General features: G+C 35.8%; 1 protein-coding gene across 1 annotated transcript in view; it reads right to left on the minus strand.

The window, feature by feature from the left end:
• LOC116753300 (T-cell receptor-associated transmembrane adapter 1) overlaps window positions 1–14,952 on the minus strand; it is a 36,604-nt gene extending 21,652 nt beyond the window's left edge. The window contains exons 1-2 of the mRNA XM_032630925.1: window positions 14,746–14,952; window positions 2,609–2,719 (exon numbers count right to left, since the gene is read on the minus strand). Coding sequence (XP_032486816.1) covers window positions 2,609–2,719; window positions 14,746–14,752 — 118 coding nt within the window. The 5' untranslated portion in view covers window positions 14,753–14,952. The remainder of the gene's footprint in view (window positions 1–2,608; window positions 2,720–14,745) is intronic.
• Window positions 14,953–21,472: the final 6,520 nt, after the last annotated feature.

A 21,472-nucleotide genomic window follows, 5' to 3' on the forward strand; every position in this document is an offset into this window, starting at 1 on the left:
GATGAGAGCTGGAGAGGGCTTAGAGAGTTTAAGGATGGTGGGAGGGGTGAAAAAGCCAGAGAAACTAATGTTCACTGAAATAACAGACATTAAAATTAAATGAAGTCATAATAAACCTCTAACAAGCATTTGTGGAAGGAGCGAAAGAAGGAAGCACCCGGGCCACCAGGAACAGTGACGTGGGCTGTACCCTATCCAGGACCCACCTACTAAATCCTCATTACTGTGCTAAGGTATCTACATACTTCTCACAAGAACTCCATGGTCTAGATAGTATTTTCCACATTTTGTAGATAAGGAATCTGAAAGTCAGAGAAGTTACGTTCCTCAGACAAGTTCTCCCAGGTAGATATTGAAAACAGAGTTCTAATACAGGTCAGCTTGACTTCAAAAGCCGTGATTTTAAAAACAATTGAGGGAACTGAAATTGATTTTTAAAAGTACGTCAATAAATGTCATTCACAATTTCCTGTTTTTTTTAAGCGTTCTTTCCCACTCTGTTGATTTTAGGCAATAGAGTCACATATAGCATGCCTGGGTTTGTACAATTAGAAAGAAGAAAAAAAAATCTGCCTTTGTAAAAAAAGAAAAGCCCGCTTTTTTTTAGTTAGGCAACTGTCTTTTAACAGTGGTCAACTAATCATCACAAGCAAATAACTCCCCCCAAAAGTTTGTATGGTAGCAAAACGGTATGAATATGGGTAAATAAATTCCAATACACAAACAACCAAAAATGAGAATTGGAAAACCTATTCACCTTGTGTTGTAATAGACTGGTACAGCCAAATAGTTCTGGGCAGAAGTAATAGGTCAGTAAAATTAGACCAGCCCTGGTCTTGATCACATTAATAAAAAGTGATTCTAAACATACATATTCCCCACAATTCAATGCAATCATAGGGCTGAAAAAAAGGACTATTTAGGTTGAAAGTAAATAGGTCAAATTTGCGAAATAAAATTTAAGTTAAACAGTTGGGTTTACATTAAACACATAAAACCGCTTGTTCCCTGGCCCCATACACATCTCCAGAGGATTTCGGCCGGAATCAAGCAAGAGTGAAGTACTGGCTCAGATAAATTCTTGTCCTGGTTCCCACCTTAAATTATTTCATCTCTTACAGATCTCAGTTCACCTTTTACTAATTCAGGTGACAATATTATCTGCATTCATAAAATACTTTAATAAAATAATTGAAATGTAGTCATCTTAAGCTATTACACAAAGAAAAGTGCTACTCTTAGCTCTCTTCTTTCTATAAAGGAAGGAAACTTTTTAGAAGATGTCTGATGGGTCATCTTGCACTGACATATAAAGTTTGTTAGTCTGAAAAATATTTGAAAATAAAAAATAACTACTGAAATCATTGCTAATGAAAATGTGTTGCTTACCTGGAATTTCATCTTTGGCATAGAAATGATATAATAGCCTAAAAGAGTGTTGGGTTTCTGGCTGAGGACATTTGGTCAACAGTGTAAAAGTAGCATGTGCTGGTGGAAACTGTTTTAAACAGATAATTAGAAAAACTGAGCATTTATCCTTGATTTTGGTATTGAATAGATGTGAGACCTCAGCCATGTCACTTCATTTGCTAGTGACTCTCATCTTTTTTTTTCAAATCTGTATGACAATAATGCCTTCTTCATACCTTACATTAGCATTATCAACACTTAAGACACTCTTAAGCGGATCAAGGACTCTCTCAGGAATCTGAACATTGTTCTAATTTAGCTTCATGTACTTTTACTTGGACACATGTACTTAACTTAGTTTTGTTAACTTTGCTTTATTTATTTTTTAAAGAAAATGTATTTACCTTTTCTTTTCTATTTGTTTACCACTTAAATGTCCTGCCCCCAAGAGTTTTTTGGTTCTAGAATATTAAGAGCACTCCAAGAAATAGCTGAACTTTCATTCCTCCATTCACCCGTCATTGTATTCAGCATACATACCCATGTTGAGTGCCTACAGTGTGCAAATATTGTGCCACTTGATGCGCACCACACTAATTCAATCACGGCACAAGAGGGTGAAAGCCATGGGGTTAATACTTCTGCCCAGCTTAATGGAAAGAAAAGCCGTCGGTGGCAGATCTTAGACTCTGGGAGTGTTTGATAAAAAGCCCGTGGTTCAGTCTATTGCTTTTCCAGTTCCCTTCTGATCCCAACCAAGCCTGCTGCACTCTAGAGGCCGACTGTTGCTGAGAAGTTTGAATAGACTTGTGTGGAACCTTAAAGACCTAGTCTTCACTCTTCTCATCACACACCAGAAAGAACCTTTACAGATGCTCCAGAATAGGCTACAATTTCATGAGCTGTTCAACTGGAGGAGGAAGATGGAAAAATACATTTTCCCAGGATAATCCCTTCCTACGCTATACCCTCTAGTAGAAATAAAGCTAAAATTGGGATTCTGTTTGCATTTCTAACATGATTACATGTTTAAATTAAGAGAACCCTCAGCGTGAGAAAAAAGTACCAAATAGATTTTCTACAGATAAAAATATCTTATTGAATAACATTTCATAAAATCGTCTTATTCTGTAGGTTTTCCAGTGACTCAATATCCGCTCAAGCAGGTTTCATATGGCTATTTCTGAAAATGTCTTACCTTGTCGCTGCTTTTCCACATAGTGGGAAATGTTGAAGATAAGCGATATAGTCAGAGCTAAACCCAAGAAGGCTAGAATTGCCCAGACATAAAAGTGGCATTCAGAGTTTTCTGTGAACAGAAGAAAACACACGCTTAATATAGTAGCTGCATACTCATTTGTTTTGAGCTAGGTATTCCCACAATTAAAACCACTGTGTTTATTCACAACAAAGGACAAATCTCTGTCAAGAAATTAGTTAGCATTGACAGCCAAAGGCTTTTTGCAGATATCAAAATGGGTATTCAAATTCCCGCCTGGGTAAAAGGAAGCAAGTGTCCCACATTCTTAGTAAAGATGAAATGGAAGACATTTTTAGTCTAGCTACTAAGATTTGACCAAATAGTGACAGGTTATAGAAACTTTGGTTCAAAATTAAGAACTTCCATATTATGCAGAGTCATAATAGGCTATACTTTTCCCGTTTCTTTAATCCTTTGTCTGTAGTCATATTGAATCCATGCTTTCATTATTATGGAGAATCACTTATCACCTTCTACTAATCCCAGTACTGTAGGACACTGTGTGTTGGGATAAAACAATAATACTGGAATAATAGTAACCCAGTTTTGTCAAGACTGGCCATAAGGAGTTTTCTCATACTATTTAGAGCTCCATGAGCAGATAATGGAGGGTTGATTCTGCTCTTCCCCTCTGCGAAGGCCTCTTTTTTCATTCCTGAGCTGTAAAGGGGGTTTTGTGGGATATTGCCTGTCAGTTGCCCTTGATTATCTATGGCAATCTTTACACGTATATGAGTGACTACTAAGATAATTAGCCTAATTACAAATATATTTGTAAATATATTATAAAATATGAGATATGTTTACATACATATATAAAATTTGGCTAATTATCTTAGTAGTCATGTACCCATGTGAATACTGACCCCAGAAAAATAACTTGTGATTGTATAATGCTATATATTTATGTATTCAGTCAGTATCTCTTCTGTGCCAGGAACTATGCCCTATATTAGGGAATCAAAGGTAAAGAAAACAGAATCTTTGCCCTCCAGGAACTCTGTTTAGTTGGGGATGTGAATGTGTGAGCATATAATTAGAAATGCAATGTGAAAATAGCTACAATAGAGATTATGTTCCTTCATAGTCCCAACTCTCTCTCTGTGGCTGCCTAGAACATTTTAAGCCCTCTCAAAGAAATCCAAATACGTTAAACACAATAAGCAGAAGAGGCAAAATCTTTAATAGGAGGGAAATTAGCTTTACTTCCCTATAGCCTGTCTTTAAACCATCAAATAAAGACTCCCTAAATCCAGATGTTCTTTGTGTTGCTCTATTTTACTTATTTTCTGAATCTCAGATTTGACGTTTGAGTTGTTAATTTTCTTTGAATTCTTAACATTGCAGTGGTGGTTGAACTGCCCTCTATGTATTTGAGTTGCTTTATTTATTTATTGGCATCATTTATTTTTAAATGAGCATAGTTAGGCATAGTGGTGATTAAATATATATTTATTTATGATATAGATGTACATATACATATATGCATATAATTTGCATATCACTTATTCATCTATACATTGCTTTTGTTTGAACTAGTTTGTGTCTCTTTTAACACCTGTCTACTAATGTCTGCTACCTCCTTAATTTTGTACCATGTAGTTAGATGTTCAAAATACTATATGCTCCACAGAGAATAGGACCATTTCTGCCTTCTACTCTGCTGTGCCAGACATATACTACAGGATTTATAAACATTTTTCAAGAATTAATAAATGGGAAAAGTTAACTGATAATGGTAGTGAAATGAGTGGTTTCATTTTCTTTCAGGGAATTTTTATATTTCATAAAGTATTAGAAAACTGAGAAGACTTGAGCAGTCTTTTATCTTCTGCAATAGAGCTACCAATTAATTTGGTTAAAAACACTAACATTTGGAGGCACCTAATTTATCATCATGAACATAATCCCATAAATACTTACAGAATTCTATAATATAATAAACTATTTTAAATATATTTAAAATTCTAGTTATATGATACTGCACATATTTTTAGATTTGATTTTTGTCTAATTGTTTATTTAAAAAACAAGTGCCTGCTGAGTATAAATTTTAAAAATTCCAACCATCAAATATAGAATAACACTTAAGGTCCTCTATTAAAACATAAATGGGACACTAATATTACACTTATTAGCCTTTTTAAAAAAACTTACCACTGTGTTTGGGGGATTTTTACCATGTTAGTATGTTATTTTCAGTTTTTGCATAGAATTTCATAGTGTTACTGTAATATAATTTATATACCCAATTCTCTAAGATGGACATTCTGATTTTTAAAACATTTTTCTTACAAACAATAACGCAAGAAACTCCATTGGATAGACATTTTCCATGTATGTAGACTTATCTGGAGAAAGGTTCCTGGGAGTAAAATTGCTGGGTTAAAGCAAATTTTTAAGGCAAACTTTCAGAGCTCGATTGTTCCCCACCTCCTGTTGATAATAACCCCTTTCAGGTGGTTGATTTAACTATCATGGTGAACAATCGGGCCAGCAAGCTGTCTCACTTGCCAGATGGGTCTCAGTTTCCCTCTTTGCTGTCACAGTATAGGGTTATTAATTTCTGATTTCTGTTATTAAAGTAATGATTAAATTAATGATTCTATTATTAAAGAGTTTTCTTCTTTTCTTTTCCTTGTGTATGTCCCTTAAGGACCCACAGTCTAGATACAGTTCTAAGCTCATCCACATTTTAAAGCAATTTGAGTGCACACACTATATTTTCTATTGTGGTATGTTACAACTATCATTTTAGGTTATTCACTCAGCCAAATGTAGACTCTCATCACTCACCCTCTACAGTCAGTGTTTGGTGACACTGAAATAAATGAACTTTAATTGCTACAAAGAGGCCAGACTTATTATACACATCATGTATGTTCAAAGTTAAAAACAATTAGTAAACTCAGATAAGCAAAACAAAAAGATAAGAATCAACTCTAATTCTACTATCAAGAGACAATCACTGTGAACACCTTGGTTCATACAATTCCAAACTTATTATTATTTTATGAGTAGAAGTTGTTATGGTCGGAGGCATAGGATTTAGCTATACTGACTACACTGTTATTTACATTTCCCCTGATAATTTTATAGCATGAGTCTTTTCCTATAAGCAAAATATTCTTCCATTTCTTTTAGCTGCTGTCTATTCCACTGTATGGATTTTCCATTATTTATTTATTTGTTTGTTTGTTTATTTATTTATTTCCGGACGCGCAGGCTCAGCGGCCATGGCTCACGGGCCCAGCCGCTCCGCAGCATGTGGGATCTTCCTGGACCGGGGCACGAACCCGTGTCCCCTGCATCAGCAGGCGGACTCTCAACCACTGTGCCACCAGGGAAGCCCCCATAATTTATTTAATCAATCCCTTATCGTTAGACATTTAAGTTGCTTCTAATTTTTAGTTATATAAGAAATCTTGTGATGACTAGCTTTAGCTAAAACTATACACCCAACCTTAATTTTTTTTAAGGTAAAAATTCCTGAAGGTGAATTGCTGGATCAAAGGACATGCACATTTCAAAGAATTTTGGTGTCTCGAAGGCCAATATTTTAAAACACAATACTAAGCAGACCCTGCTCAGGTCAATTTGGCCTCTTTTCCTATTAGTTCAGTTGGCCCTGACTTTATGTTGATAGCTCTTTCCATTAATCCTTGCTCCATCAAGCACCACTCTTAACCCAGCTACTATCTTTACACACATGATCCCCATACACTCTTCTCCTCCATGGTTTCTGGAGAAAGTTGTCCCTTTGTTTTTTCTTTGGAGCCTGTGACATAGGTCCTTCAGGAGAAGGTACCTGCTCCTATCTCTTCCCTAAACATAGAGGATGTAACACTTTTCTTTCCTTGCCATAAGTAATTTCCACAAAATGTTACTTTAAGTTTCCTGCCTGTCTTTTAGGACTTACCTACTATATCCACCCAATAATATACCATGCTTCAACCATTCTGAAGCACTTGCAATTTTCAGTAGATACCATACTTACCATTTCATGCCTTTATGTCTGTTTATTTGCCCCTTTTCCTGAAATACTTTCCGCCTTGGCCATCTGACAAACTCCTAGTCATCCTTCAAAAGTACCTTCTTTCTGAAGAACTCACTCACTAGACTGTGAGCTACCCAAAGGACAGAAAGAATGATTTATTGATCTTTATCTTCATTCTTTAATTTCCTCATTGTACCTATTGTTATGGGTATTCGTTAAGACATATAATGAAATTTGTAGAATAGCATTTCTTACTAATAGATGCTCAATAAATGGTAGCTATTGTTATTATTATTATCTTACTACTAGTAAGACTCCCACTATTATTTTGGCAACCTATTCAGCACAAAGTAGGTGCTCACTAAACATGTGCCAACTAAGTAAATGAAGAGTGGATGAAGAAGGATAAATGTAATAACCAGGGCCAACAGAAAGGTTCTGATCAAGTATGACATCTAGACACATCCACAACCCAGGAAAAGACCAAGTGAAGATTCTGCTACATTTGTCTCTAGTACTATTGAGAAAGGATCTATCTATCTCCCAGCAGGTGGAAAACAGATCGCTGTGAGGAGAGTGTTCACTGTAGCTTTGGTGAAACTACTCATCAACCACAACCTAATTCTCTCTGCCCAGAATCTATATTGCCAAACAAATCTAATGATTATTATTTGTTTCCTAGAAAACTTGGTACAAGGAAGTTGGAGCTAACAGCTAGCTATCTGATTAGATTTATAGGGGTGGTAACAACTATAAAGGTAAAATTTTATTTTCTTGTTTAGAAAATCAGTCTTTGGGAAGTTTGATTAGTGTCATTAAAATCTCCAGAAAAAGAAATTTAGAAAATAACACTAGCTGAGGTCTATTGCAACTCTAGGACATATATGCTTGCATAAAACTTGGATGCTTGCATAAAACGTAAGAGTCAGGGTGAGTGGAAACAATCTCTTCACAGACCACATAATAATTTTGAGAAGCATGAAATGGGGATGTGCTTCCATTCTCTTTTCTTCAACCTTTACCTTAAAGACCTAATATGTTTGTTTTGACGTATTAAATGCACACTCTCCTACTATGAGAACAGAAAAATGGATGTTTTCCTGTATGCTCTCAACATGGTTCTACCAGCATAAACCAAGAGTAACCTCATGAAATTGTTGTTTTGTCTAGCCATTGTCAGAGAGAGAATGACTGAAGATTTACTACTGCACTTAAAACTCAAATTATTGTTTTTGGTAGATGTTCTTTATTATTTCTTTTTATTTTCAGCCTAGAAATTATATACCATAATACAAAGTAGTATAGTATAACTTACCTGAGAACACAACACATTGACCAAAAAGCTGCACTGCTTAAAATTAAGAATTTGATGGATGTTTTGATAACTTACCTGTAGCCAAATTGGGTGACTTGTAACCTTGCTTTAGAAATAGTCCAGTCTAGAATTATTGCATCAAATCCCCATGACATATTTTAGGAATTTGTTCATTCATTTATACACATGCTTAAAGGGTACAAAACTGATTTTGGGAGGAGATTTTTGACCCTCCCTGTAGGTTTTCCCTGGATCAACCTCTAAATGGTGGCTTCGATGATTTCTGTACTGGGACATGTGCCAGTTATGTACCCAGGATTTCTTAAGGGAATATCAAACTTGCTTCCATCTCAGCTGATGACCTGCCTAAAATAGAAATAGAGAACTAAACTTCAGGTTGTAGCCAGAAAATAAAAATTAACTCTCTGTTGCTCTTTTTGTTTTCTTCCATTTCTACATTTTCTGTCTTTGTTATCAGAGCAAAATAAAACTCATTCTAAGAAAAAGAACCAACTGTATGAAACTTGCTGTTGAATTTATTAATTATAGAGATGCTATGGACTAGAAGATATTGCTTAATACATCACTTGGTATCAAGTATAAGAAGCTGAGGATCTCCTCAAGAACACGTTCATTTTTACTCTTATAATCCATGTGAATATTGTCACTGGTCATCTGTCTGGCCTTGCGTATCATCTGACACACACTCTATCTTAACTAAGTCTCTAGGAATTATATGCTACTCATATTTGTGAACTAATCGTACACCTTGCTCCTTATTCTCTCTTTGTGTTGATGTATTTGGTTGTCCTTTATACTGTTCTGTGTACTTCTAATACCACTCTTTCTGAGGGAAGGGTAAGAGAGCAAATAAATACATAGAAAATTATAACAAATCTCTAGAATTTATTACCCTTGGGAGAATTAATAAAATCAATCTCCTTCATACTTAGTTTTTTTCCATTTCTCACAGCATCTAGTATTTAGTATATACTGTGGTTTGGGTAAATAAAATATAGCACAGTATAAAAAGGTGTACTTCAGGGCTTCCCTGGTGGTCCAGTGGTTAAGAATCCACCTTCCAATGCAGGGGACGCCGGTTCAATCCCTGGTCAAGGAGCTAAGTTCCCACATGCAGTGGGGCAGCTAAGCCTGTGCACCGCAACTACTGAGCCTGCACACTCTAGAGCCCTTGCACCACAACTAAAGAGAAACCTGTGTGCTACAATGAAAGATCTCTCGTGCCGCAGTGAAGATCCCGCATGCCACAACTAAGACCTGACACGGCCAAATAAATAAATAAATATTAAAAAATAAAAAGGTATACTTCAAGGCAGTAAGCAGAAAGCCCTAATTTCATTTAAAAAATTACACTAATTCTAGCTAGAAATTATCCTATCATTCGCAAAAATTATATTTCAATTAGAAATTTTCCTTTCTCCTTTTTAATTAAAGGGTGCACTGAAAAGTTGTATTAGTCCATTAATTGCTACAAGAAGACAATTTTTCTCTCAGCTACAAAGAAATAATCAAACCAATATCATAAGACTACACTTACACTAAAGGCTTTAGGAAAGTCCCTAATAATTTTCATGAAATATGTCAGCAACTCCAAGGTAAGAACATGGACTACACTGCACAGTCCTTTAGGGCTGGGTTTTGTCTTTGCTGTAACAGTAAATTTGTTTTACATAATCAATTGGAGGCCTTTTAAAACACAGGCTGAATTCTAACGTGGGGGGTTGGTTTAGCATGGTCTCCAGTGTTCCTCTCTTTCTAGGAGTCTGTGATTCTTTTCTAACCCTTCTGCTTTCCAAGATATTTTTCTTTTGTAATGTGATCTGAGTTACAAATAGGAAGATTTTCATTTAGAAGCTTTGTATTTCATCACATTCTTGGTATCTTTCATAATTTGTTGATTGACAACAATAAATGCCCCCATCTTGATAAACGAAACAAAACACACAGAGATAAGAAGATATTGAATAGCTAAATGATGGAGACTTTCAACTTGAATGGTAGATTTGTGTAAATGTTCACATACACACACTCACATACATACTTTGCACCTCCCCTTACCCAGTTACTTTCCATATGTAGTATAGAAAGTACTCTAGCCCCATGTGGGTATCTATTCAATACAGACAGTCCCTCTTATAATAGTGCATGTGCAAAGTACCTAAAAATTCTTGCCTGACAAATGCTATCTTTAGTATCATTATTCATTAATTGCAATTACTTTCATTTACGTAGCTTTTATCAATTTAAAAAGAACTCCTACACAATTTTAATTTAACTATTTGTACTGTTAAAAAGCCAAAAGCATCAGGAAGTTGTTAGTGAGGCAATGACAGCTAGGAAAACCATGATTTCAGTTTCTAAACAGCTTTCAACTACCAGGGGCTAATAGTAGTAAGTTTAATTATAAGACCTCTGACTCATTTAAAGCCAAAAGTTCTTGGCAGGTGCTGTCTTTGGAATTCACAATTACATGTACTCTGGAAGGAAACCCAGCTAAGCAAATGTAATGTCTTTCTGCTGGCAGGTTTGATTCATACAGGAGCCTTTACTTAAACAATTAACAATAGAAAAGCAATACATATAATGCCTTAACTATTTCTCCTTCAGAGGATCTGTAACTGAGACAAGTGTGTGAGTTTATAGTATATAGGATATGGCTTCCCTTGATGGTTTCTCTTTCTTGGCTTGTAAACTCTCTCAGAGCAGTGACCATCTCTTCTTTGCATTCCATGAATGTATATATTTATTTTAGGCACCCTAGAAAGTTCAACATGAAAGTTCTGATATTACAATCCCCATGGATTCTACTCATAAAATGAATGTTTCCTACTGTGGTGATCGATTGGTGTCAAACTAGGCACATGCTTGATGACTCTTTGATGTGGCATGTTGTCACTGTCCACACAGCCTCTGCCACCACTGTCCATCCCCATCATCCCATCAGTAAAAGGCATTAGAGTTGTGGACTAATCACTGGAAGAGATTCTCAAATCTAGTCCCAGGCTTTCAAGTAAATAAGATACTGGTTTTTTTTGTTTTTTGGGTTTTTTTTTTTTGCAGTACGCGGGCCTCTCACTGTTATGGCCTCTCCCGTTGCGGAGCACAGGCTCTGGACGCGCAGGCTTAGCGGCCATGGCTCACGGGCCCAGCCACTCCGCGGCATGTGGGTTCTTCCCGGACCGGGGCACGAACCCGCGTCCCCTGCATCGGCAGGCGGACTCTCAACCACTGCGCCACCAGGGAAGCCCTAAGATACTGTTTTTAATGCAAAATTTGAAAACTGCCAAATTTAAATGTGTCTATTATGAATAGAAGGTTATTTGAGAAGTGAATGATGTGTGTCAGGGAGGGGCCATGATGGGGAGAGGGACAATGGCAATGTGAAGCTTTGGAACATCTGTTTTCAAACAGTATAGGGAAAGAGGAGTGTAGTCACTTACTAGCTGTGTGACTTTCTGCAAAACACTGACCCTCACACTAAGCCAGCTGTAAAACTGGAGTTCAGATCCCCACCTGTGTGACATGAAGGTCCCCTCTTTCTAGTACATCACGATTCCTCTTAACCAATACCTGCTGAATTTAATGGAGGAAAGTGGACATACAGGAGTGAGATGGAGGGTAGATTTTAAGACAGTATGTTATGATTCCTCCAGTACTAGACTCTGTCTCTTTCATAATTAAACTTGGAATTGGTAAACTTGGGAAATCCTATTGGGATTGAAGTGCTGCCAAATTCCCTGCTGTAGACAAACCTCTCTTTATCTGTATGTAGCTGCTCCATTTTGTATATGTACTTATTGTTTCCTATTGGAGAAGCACCTTGGTAAGAGCCTCTGAAGATGGCATGGGTGTGTGGAAACTGTCATCCAACAAAATACTGTAACTACTATGTTTCTTTAATGTTTTAAGAAGGCCTGTTAATTTTTTCTCTCTTCTTTTTAATTCAGGAATGCTGAATAAATTAAATGAAAAAAAATGCCTGGAAAAGAGTCCAATATTTATTTATGTATTATTAACTAGCAATTTGTGGATATTTATTTCTCACAGCTGTGACCTTTAAGTGGCAAACATTCCTGGGTCAAGTTTTCTTGAAATCGCCTGTCAAATGTTACCTAAATTAAGTGATGAAACACTGTCTTTGACCTATTTTTAATTTAAAGAACATCTGAGTTTAAAAGATGATTCATAAATCAGTCCTATCTAGTCTCTAAGAGACAGGCTTTCATTGTTCTCAAAAGGTGATTGAGGCTCACGGGAAGAGAAAAGTGAGAAAAGACAATGAAAATCCTTTTTTTGAAAAACAGCGAGGTGTAACTAAATTGTGAATCATTGTTTAAACTAAATTAATGGTAGCCCAAAGGAGTTGTTTTTGCCTTTGATTTAGCTAATATTGATTTTATGTGAATGCAGAAGCACAGTAGAAAGTAGGATGCTGGCACATTTATTGATGCAGTGACTACAAGGCATATACGTAGGAGAAAAGGAAAGACTTGGGTTTTTCTTTTCATACATTGTTTTACTCAACTAGGAATAATCTCACTTTTCCATTGTGTTCACAGTTATTTTCTTTTTTACTTCACCTATCTAATGTAAAAAATACTATAATCTGAGTCTCTCCTTTCACATTAAGGATTTTTGATTTTTGGTTTTGTTTCTTGGCTTTTAAGATCTATGAGGCTTTAATGGCAAATACTGTATACATTTTATCTCTTCTGTGGAACCGTAGGTCTTAACTGACAATGGAGGAGCTCCTGTATAGCACCTGAAGGGATCTAAACATAAACTATGAAATACTGTGAAGGAAATTTTATCATCCCTTCCAAATTTAAAATTAATTAATGAGAAATAGTTGAACATCATATTCACTGCCTTTGGCCTTCCCACCCTTGCCAAGTTCCCCATGACTGTCAGCTCATAGCAATTGTTCATAGTATTGCTAAGTCCATTTCTTGCAGGGCACTAGCAAAACTGGAACAATTGTTTTTTTTCTTTGCTAATATATGTACCTGGAAAAGATAAAGAGAATTGTGAAAACCATACATCAGTTTATGTTCCCTGTGTGATTAATCCAATCAATCAGTTTTAAAATCCATGGAACAAAACACTGGGAAACAAATTCACAGGAATTAAAATATCTATTATCTTTATAAATGGCTTATACATATTGATATTAAAAATACTATTAGCACAATTATAAGCAAAAGTGTAATTAGACAATTCACAAATGACAGAATTATAAACAGTTTAAAAACCCATGCACAAATTTTCATCCTCATTATAATCAAAGTAAAACATATTAAACAATGGGTTAGCGTGTTGTGCTTATCAAATTAGTAAAGATTTTTAAAAATGAGACCAGCTTGTTAAGGAGAAACACTCTAGGATGAGAGTGAATTGGCATCAGCCTTGGAAAAGCAATTTGGCAATAATGAGACTTAAAATGTTCATAACTTCTTATTCAGTAATTCCATGTCTAGAAATCTTTTCTAAGAAAATAACCCTTAATATAGAAAAAGCTATAGAGCTGTTCATCTTTCTGTCATTTAAAATATAAAAAGACTGTATACAACATTAATGTCTAACAATAAACAACTAAGTAAACTATAACACAAAAGATGTCACTTTGTGCATTCATGTAAAACACCTAAGCAGAAGTTATCATAAAGATGGAGATGGTTATGTTAGTGAAAAAAGCTGAACATATGATTTTATTTACATTATTATTTCAGTTATGAAAAGCAAACCATGAAGATATATAGAAGCAAAAGTTGGAAGGAAATACAACATAATATCTTATTTTTCTAAGGTGATGAAAACTATGTAAATTTTTTTTCATATATATTTCACAGTTCTGCCACGTTATATAATAAGCATGTCTTCTCTTATTACAAAAAGATGCTTATTAAGGAAGTTAAAAGTATGTAAAAGAATAAAGGAGGAATGATAGATGATAGTCAATGTGGAGCAGACATTCGGCTAATCAATGTGGATTCAACTCTCGTAATCTATTCCACAGGTGATGGGATTTTCACTGGTCTTTGCAAATTGTCATCTCTCTGAAAGTTGATGATTGAATTGATTTCTGGGAAGATAATATAGCGCCTAAAATCCAAGGAATTAGAATGTTGTTACTCCTAACCAGCTTTATTTTTTTTAACTTTATATTTTATATTGGAGTATAGTTGATTAACAATGTTGTGTTAGTTTCAGTTGTACAACAAGGTGATTCAGGTATATATGTCTCTATTCTTTTTCAAAATCTTTTCCTGATTAGGTTGTTACATAATATTGAGCAGAGTCCCCTGTGCTATACAGTAGGTCCTTGTTGGTTATCCATTTTAAATATAGCAGTGTGTACATGTTAATCCCAGAATGTTGCTACTCCTAACCTGCTTTAGAACTAAACTAAACTAAAGAGGAATATGCATGGTCCACGAAAGTTCCTTTAAAAATAAGTACTTTAAATGGCGTGATTATCAAGGAACACTTACTGAATAGCTACAACTAGCTTTATATTATTACACACTGTCCAACTTTTTAAGAGAAAGTAGTCAACTTATGCTTATTAATATATTTCAAAATATGTTCTAATTGTGGTAAAAGTTATCCCACATTTAAAAAATAATTCTGTAAACGAATTTACTTTCCAAACCTTAAGTGTCTTTTTGCTAGAGGCTTGGAAATTATTATGTAAATTCTTAGGCATAGGAATTGAACACAAGAATTTAAAATGCCACTTACCTGGCATGCTTCTTTTCTCAGAAAAATCCTTATGTAGCCATAGGCAAATGTATGGATTAAAAAGGCTCCCACAAAATTTTTTTCTAAGTAATATTGCTCTGTTATGTTAGAAGCAGTGTGGCAGTAAACCTTGTCTTATCTGTACCTCAGTTTTTTCTCTCTTCTGTTTCTTAAAATCTTTTGTGTGTACTTTGTTCAGTTACAAACAGGAAATGTGGTGATGGAGGCTTCTAGAGTTTTGATCTGAAACCAGTAAGCTGTTAAATTTTTTGTGAAACGTGAGAAGAAAAATCCCACAGTCCTCTGTACTCTGCTATTTGAATTTTTATCAGTACCTAAATCTAATTTTAAAACATATAATAAGTCAAGGTATAAATTAGACTAGGAGGGATTCCCCGTGTCTCTGGAGAGAATCTGCGGATCTCCTCCCAAGTGAGGTCACATGAAAGCAAAATAAAATATACTAAACTGAGGAGGAAACAGTAAGAAGCCCCCAGGCATGCTCAGCTGTTGATTGTGTTTTCTTTGAGCCATGTCAGAGGAAAGAGAATTAACACGTTTTGAACACTTACTGTCTATCAGGTACCTTCTGTACATTATCCCACGAGGAGATTGGGTGCCTGCCTTTCCCCCCGCTCCAATCCTTGCTCCAGCCAATGTGAGTCCCTCTGTCCAATCTAGGGTCACGTGGTGACAAGCTCCAGCTCTCTCCCACCCCCGAGTCTCAATATCAGAAGTTCTTAAATGATAGTGTGCATAAGTATGTTATTTGGCATTAGTTTAACATGCATATTCCTGGGCCCTACTGAATTAGAATATCTGGAGTGGAAATCTGCATTTTCACAATTACCCTTGCTTATTTTAATATAGGTGTTGTGGACAATTTTCTGAGAAACTCACATATATTTTATAGTGAGTAGCATTTTATTTCTAGCCTCAGTCAGATAAAAAATTGTCTTGGTCATATCTATGTATACAGTTTGTATGTATTTCTGTGTATGTATGCCTGTTACATACTATGTGCTTGTGAATATTTGCTTATGTAACTTCACCAGTTTTCTTTAATTATAGAAGAATGACAAGTCTGAATCCAGTTTATTACAAAAAGAGATGTACTCAAAACTTTAAGAACTCAAACTCTAAAGGAAACTTAAAAATGAGACTTTTGATGCATAGACTCAGAGCAAAGATACTAGGTGGCTTGCTCTAGCTGATTTCTCTAAGATTCCTGAGGGCAGGCAGAGCACTGATCTTATCCATCATTAACACTCCAGTGTCTAGAATAATGCCTGGCACATTGTGAGTTTCAATAAATATTCTCACAATGATCGAATAAATACAAGAATGTTAGTTTTCTGCTTTCTCCCTGCTCCATCACAGAAAACAACTCCCTAGTAAATAAAATACAGTGCTTCTCTATTCCAGAGTTAAACTAAACACTAACAGATTTTTCCACTTTGATCACTTTCCCCCAAAATAGTTCTTGTGAATCATTGAATCAGAATCCATAAAACTGAAAGAGACCATGGGATTCCCTAGTCTAATCTTCTAAAAAAGCAATTTCAAAATATGTTTCCTAGAACACATTTAGTTCTAGGTCTTCAAGAAACTCTTGGAAAAAAAAATACTCCTTCAGAAAATATATTTGGAAAAGTTGTATATTATTTTCACCTCTGTGGATGCATATTAGTATATTAAAGGCTTAGATAAGTCCTACAAAGAAGGAAGCCTGAGAAACTTTCTTACCAGAGCTTTTTCTAAACCTGTTTGTTCAGAGAACTTTTTGTTCAGCTTCCATCTGTTAGCAGGGTGGCAGGTTGTATGAAGCAGGCCTGGATGCCCACAGACCAAGAGCACAAGGGAACAGAAATCTCAGGTTCATTTAGAGACCAGAACACAACAGAGAATCAAAAGGATCCATCCAAGAATTAGATAGAACTCAAGAATGGAGACTGTCGAAGAGCTGACTCCCAGACTTCCAGGGAGGTTTGGACAATTGACAGACACATCAGTTCAAGAGGAGAGGGCCCAGCTGTGTGGTAGTCATGAGGGGTTAACCTTTGGTCCTAAAACAGGATGACTGGCAAGAAGGGTAGAAGCCTCAGGCTCAAAAGGGAACTGCATAGATTACCCAAGCAGGACCTTAGCACAGGGGCAAAGTAGATTCCCATTTTTATCAACTGGGGCATATGCAGAGGACATGGGAGAGAGAAAGAGTCTCAAGACTGGAAACTGAGGTGCAGGCATCCCCTTGTTAGAATGAGAACAGTGCAGAGGATGGGAAAGGAAGGTATGAGGATGCCCTCATCTTGGCTGATTCATAAAGCACAATTCTAGAAACAATAAGTGTGTTCAGTAGTTGGCTTTGGATGCAGAGAAGGTCAGACTCAGCAATAATGACTCAGGTAAAAATGTAGGAATTCTGTCGTTTAGCTCAAGAAGTGTAACTCTCAAGACAGCCCAACAGGGAGAGAGACAAACAAAACCCACTAGTGGGACAATCCCTGAGGATGGCTAAGGTTTGCCTGTCTCAAGTCTGCAGCCTCACACACACAAGTCTGCAGAGATCTGGAGAAGACAAGAGCAGAGGAGACAGGCAGGGACCAAGGAAGGGTATAACCCCCCACTTTGGGTCAATAAGGCAGTCCGTGGTACGTGTTGAGTAATTACCTAATGGCTTAGAAGGGTTAATGTACATGATTACACATAATGTGCATGATTGGTATCTCTAAAATAGTCAAACTTAGGTTGATAAATCTGAACCTCTTCACAATTTCTAATAATTATAATGTTCTTGAAAAGTGATCTGCATTACAATGTTCCCCATGCCATAGATTTATACACTCAGGAGATAGAACAAGATTGTCCAAGGTCACAGAGAAAGTTCATGTCTGTGCATTAGATAGCTCCACAGATGTTTGAAATTTGCCAGGGGAAAAAGTGATAGCTTTTCATTAAATATAGATGGCTGAACACATGAAGACGTTATCAGAATATAAAAACACCTACGGATATATGTTCGTTATGGGATATATTAGTGAGTGCATTCAGAGATTTGAATGATGCCTTCAGGAGTCATGTTCAAATAAAAAATAAACATGAGGCTTCTGTAGTGCTTTTTCATGAGAGGGGTCATCGTAATGAAGTTTGGAAGATAGCTAGACTAAACAGAAACCTCCTGAGAAAACTGAAGAAATTAGAAATGTTGTAGGAAATTTGAGGGAAAGGTATGTGGTTTTGATGGGCACCTGTCAAGAAATGAGGATTTTAAGGCCAACAAAACTGACGTTTTGTTGCCAAAAGAAACTAGAAAGCGTATCAAAATGGCAGCTACCATTCAGAGCTTCCACACTCAGAAAAATGCGTCACAGAGTATAAAAAGAGGCCCAGTTTCCAACCTCTTTTTTATGGTTATCTATTAGCTTTATAATTAATCTTTATCACCATAGTGTATTTATTTATATCTGTATATACACACGGATATATTATACAGACACACACACATAAATTTTAAGTCCAAGGAATTCCAAAGTAGTAAGAGTAGGCAGGGGATTACCTGGGACTTCGACATTACATTTTATATATTTATCTATTGTTTAAACTTATTTACAGTAACTTGTACTACTTTTATAGTTGGAATAAAGAACGCTTCCTTATTTTAAAGACTCTTGAAAATACCTTTATTTTATAGAAACAGAATTTATCTCTCTGGGTGATTTTTTTCTTTATTCTGGTAAATCATTCTTTGGTAAGACTGAAGCTAGTACAAAGTAAGCCAACAACTTTATGAAAGACGAGAGGGAAGGGGCCCCTGTGCTTCTAATTATGCTGTTTTAAAATGTGAAATTATTCCGAATTAATTATAGTGTTACAGTTGCGTCTAATCAGACTATATTGACGATTCGTATTTTCATTGAGTTTACACTATAAGATCCTCCAGAAAACATAATTATCCAGACAGAAAAGAAAAACGTTAAAAGCAATAGAACACTGCATGGATTTGGCATAAGATTCTCAGACCTTTTTATTACGTTTATTATAGCCAAATAGAACCAGAATTATTAGAAAATCAAACACTGAAAGAAAAGAGTGGATAACAAAAATTCAGAAATAAGAGAGAAATAGCTAATAGCAGATAGAGTCTATTTTCCTATGTGTAAAATGCTTAAGCATCCCAATTTTCTGGAAGAAAACAATTTGCTCTATTACACAGATTTCTATGTGATGCCCTAGAGGCAGTGTTATTAGCAAAGTTAAAGCATTCTGAGAAATTTTGTTCTTATTTGAAACACAACTGGCTCAAACAAAGTAAAACCAGTTTATTTATCGTAAGACTTATAGTTTTAGTGAGCTAATACGCAGTTTCTCTTCTCAAGAGGAGGATTTATTATGCAGCATTTCCAAAAATTGTCACATAAAAGAAGAATTCCCTTATTTTTTTCAAAGCATTTTGTAGAACTACTGTTCTGAGGTATGTATTTTAGCATCTTTTTCTTCTTGTTGAACAGGCTCTTACCTTCTGGCCTCCTTCCACATTTGGGGCCTGGATTACTTGAGGGGCACCACAGAGAATATCAACTTTACCACCTTTATAAGAATTTCCATCTTGAAATGTTTTGCTTGAGATTATAAAGGAATTAGCCCTTAAAATTCAAATGCCCCAGGACAGGTAACAAAATTAGCATCCTTAGAATATCTTAGACAGTGATACTTGTTCTAGTGGATCCTCCTTCAGGTGAGATATACATTAGATTAAATTTTGAACAAAATAAGATATTTGGGGCTAGGACCTTTCTAGGAGAAGGTAAGCTCTAGTTGGAGGACCCTAGGATGAGGAACATAGAGTAGAAGTAGAAACAGGAACACCAAGAAGTGATGCACAGTCAGAATCCTGGCTAGAAACAGGTGCACCTGTCAGAAGGAATTGAATGAGGTGCAGGCAGGGCTAATGGAAAGAACAGGAGATGATGAAGCACTTGCCACTTAACAACAGAGGGAGCCCATGACAACTCCTAGGCTTAAAGGTATTAGAGAAGTATCAGTTACTGGAACCCAGTGAGATATATAGCTGTAAGAAAGGACTGCCTGGCAGGAACTATGGCTTTCAGTTAAAAACCCAGCCATTTCCAGTTATGACCAGGCAAAGAGGGATTTGTGGGAAAACATCCCAATTTTGTTCTATGCCCTCCAATCTCAATCTCCCACTCATTTTCCTCATTGGTCAAACCCAGTCAAGTCAAAGAGAAAGGCAGCCTTCAGGATACAGTCTGTAGAAGTCAGCCTCACATGATCTAAGAAAGGTGAAGAACAGAGAATGAGTCTGGAGAGAGAAATATGTAAGTAAGGGGTGCTGAGAATGAACTTAATTTTAAATAGATACTATCTGTCCTGCCAGACATGGACTTTATAATTTTGTAAGTAGACTTATTCTCCAGAGCACAGAAGAGTAAATAAGAGCAATCAATTTTGAAATTTTTAACTAGATTCATCAAGACAATTTCATTGACCCTATAATAATACCTGCGATGTCCTAAATGATAAGTTGGTTCTGCCACAGGAAAACTAAGGATAAAATTTATCCAGAGATTGTACTAAAATGATGGAAGGAGTATATAATAAAGGAAACTATGTGTGAAAAGTTCCCAGAGTTTAAGAAAAATAAAAAATTTTAAAGTGAAAAGACTCAAAGGTGGCCAGAGGGGAGAGAGAACAGTAAAGCCAATGTGGCAAGGGCTTCACATTTGAGAAGTTTAAATGAAAAGTATATGAGACTAGCCTGTATTATTCTTGCAGTTGTTTTGTGAAGTCTGAAATAATGCCAAATGTAAAAAGGAATAAATATATGTAAATTACTTAGAACAGTAGCTGCTATATGTGAAATAGTAAGTATAGATGTTGATGCTGTCGGTATAACCTGATAACAAAATAAGATAAAGACACTACAAGGAAAGAAAATGACAGAAAAGTTATTCCTCATAAACACACACAGGAAAATTCTTAACAAAATTTTAGCAAGACTAATCCAGCAACACATTAAAAGGATAATATATCATGACTGAGTGGGATTTACACCAGGAACAAAAGATGGTTTAACCTTAGAAAATCAATCAATATAAATCATCAGGTTAATGACTAAAAAACCTCAAAAAACAAAAACAACCATGTGATCATTTCAGTAGAGGCAGAAAAACTATTTGACAAAATCTCAACATGCATTCCTGTCTAAAAAAATAAAACTCTCAGGAAACTAAAAATAGAAGGGAACTTCCTCAACATAATTAAGAGTACTTGAAAAAAGCCTACAACTTACATCATCCTTAATATTAAGGATGTCATCCTTGTCAATTACTGAAGGTTTTCCCTCTAATATAGACATAAGGCAAGGATATATACTCTCACCACTTTAATTCAACATTGAACTAGAAGTTCTAGCCCAAGCAATAAGCAAAAGAAATCAAATGCATCTGGACTGGAAAGCAAGAAGTAAAGGAAGAGGTCTCACAGATGACATGATTCTGTGGAAGCTACAAAAAACGATCTGCTAGGATTAATTAGCAAGTGTAGCAGGGTTTCATAATATAAGATTCATGTATAAAATTTTATATTAGCAACAAAAAATCAGAAATTAATATTAAAATAGGAACAGAAATGAGATCAGTAGGTTTGAGGGGCTAGAGGTTGGAAGAGAGATTGACTGAAAAAGGACAAAAGGGAACTCTCTTGGGAA

This window comes from Phocoena sinus, chromosome 4 (assembly GCF_008692025.1).
Source record: "Phocoena sinus isolate mPhoSin1 chromosome 4, mPhoSin1.pri, whole genome shotgun sequence".
NCBI lineage: Eukaryota > Metazoa > Chordata > Mammalia > Artiodactyla > Phocoenidae > Phocoena > Phocoena sinus.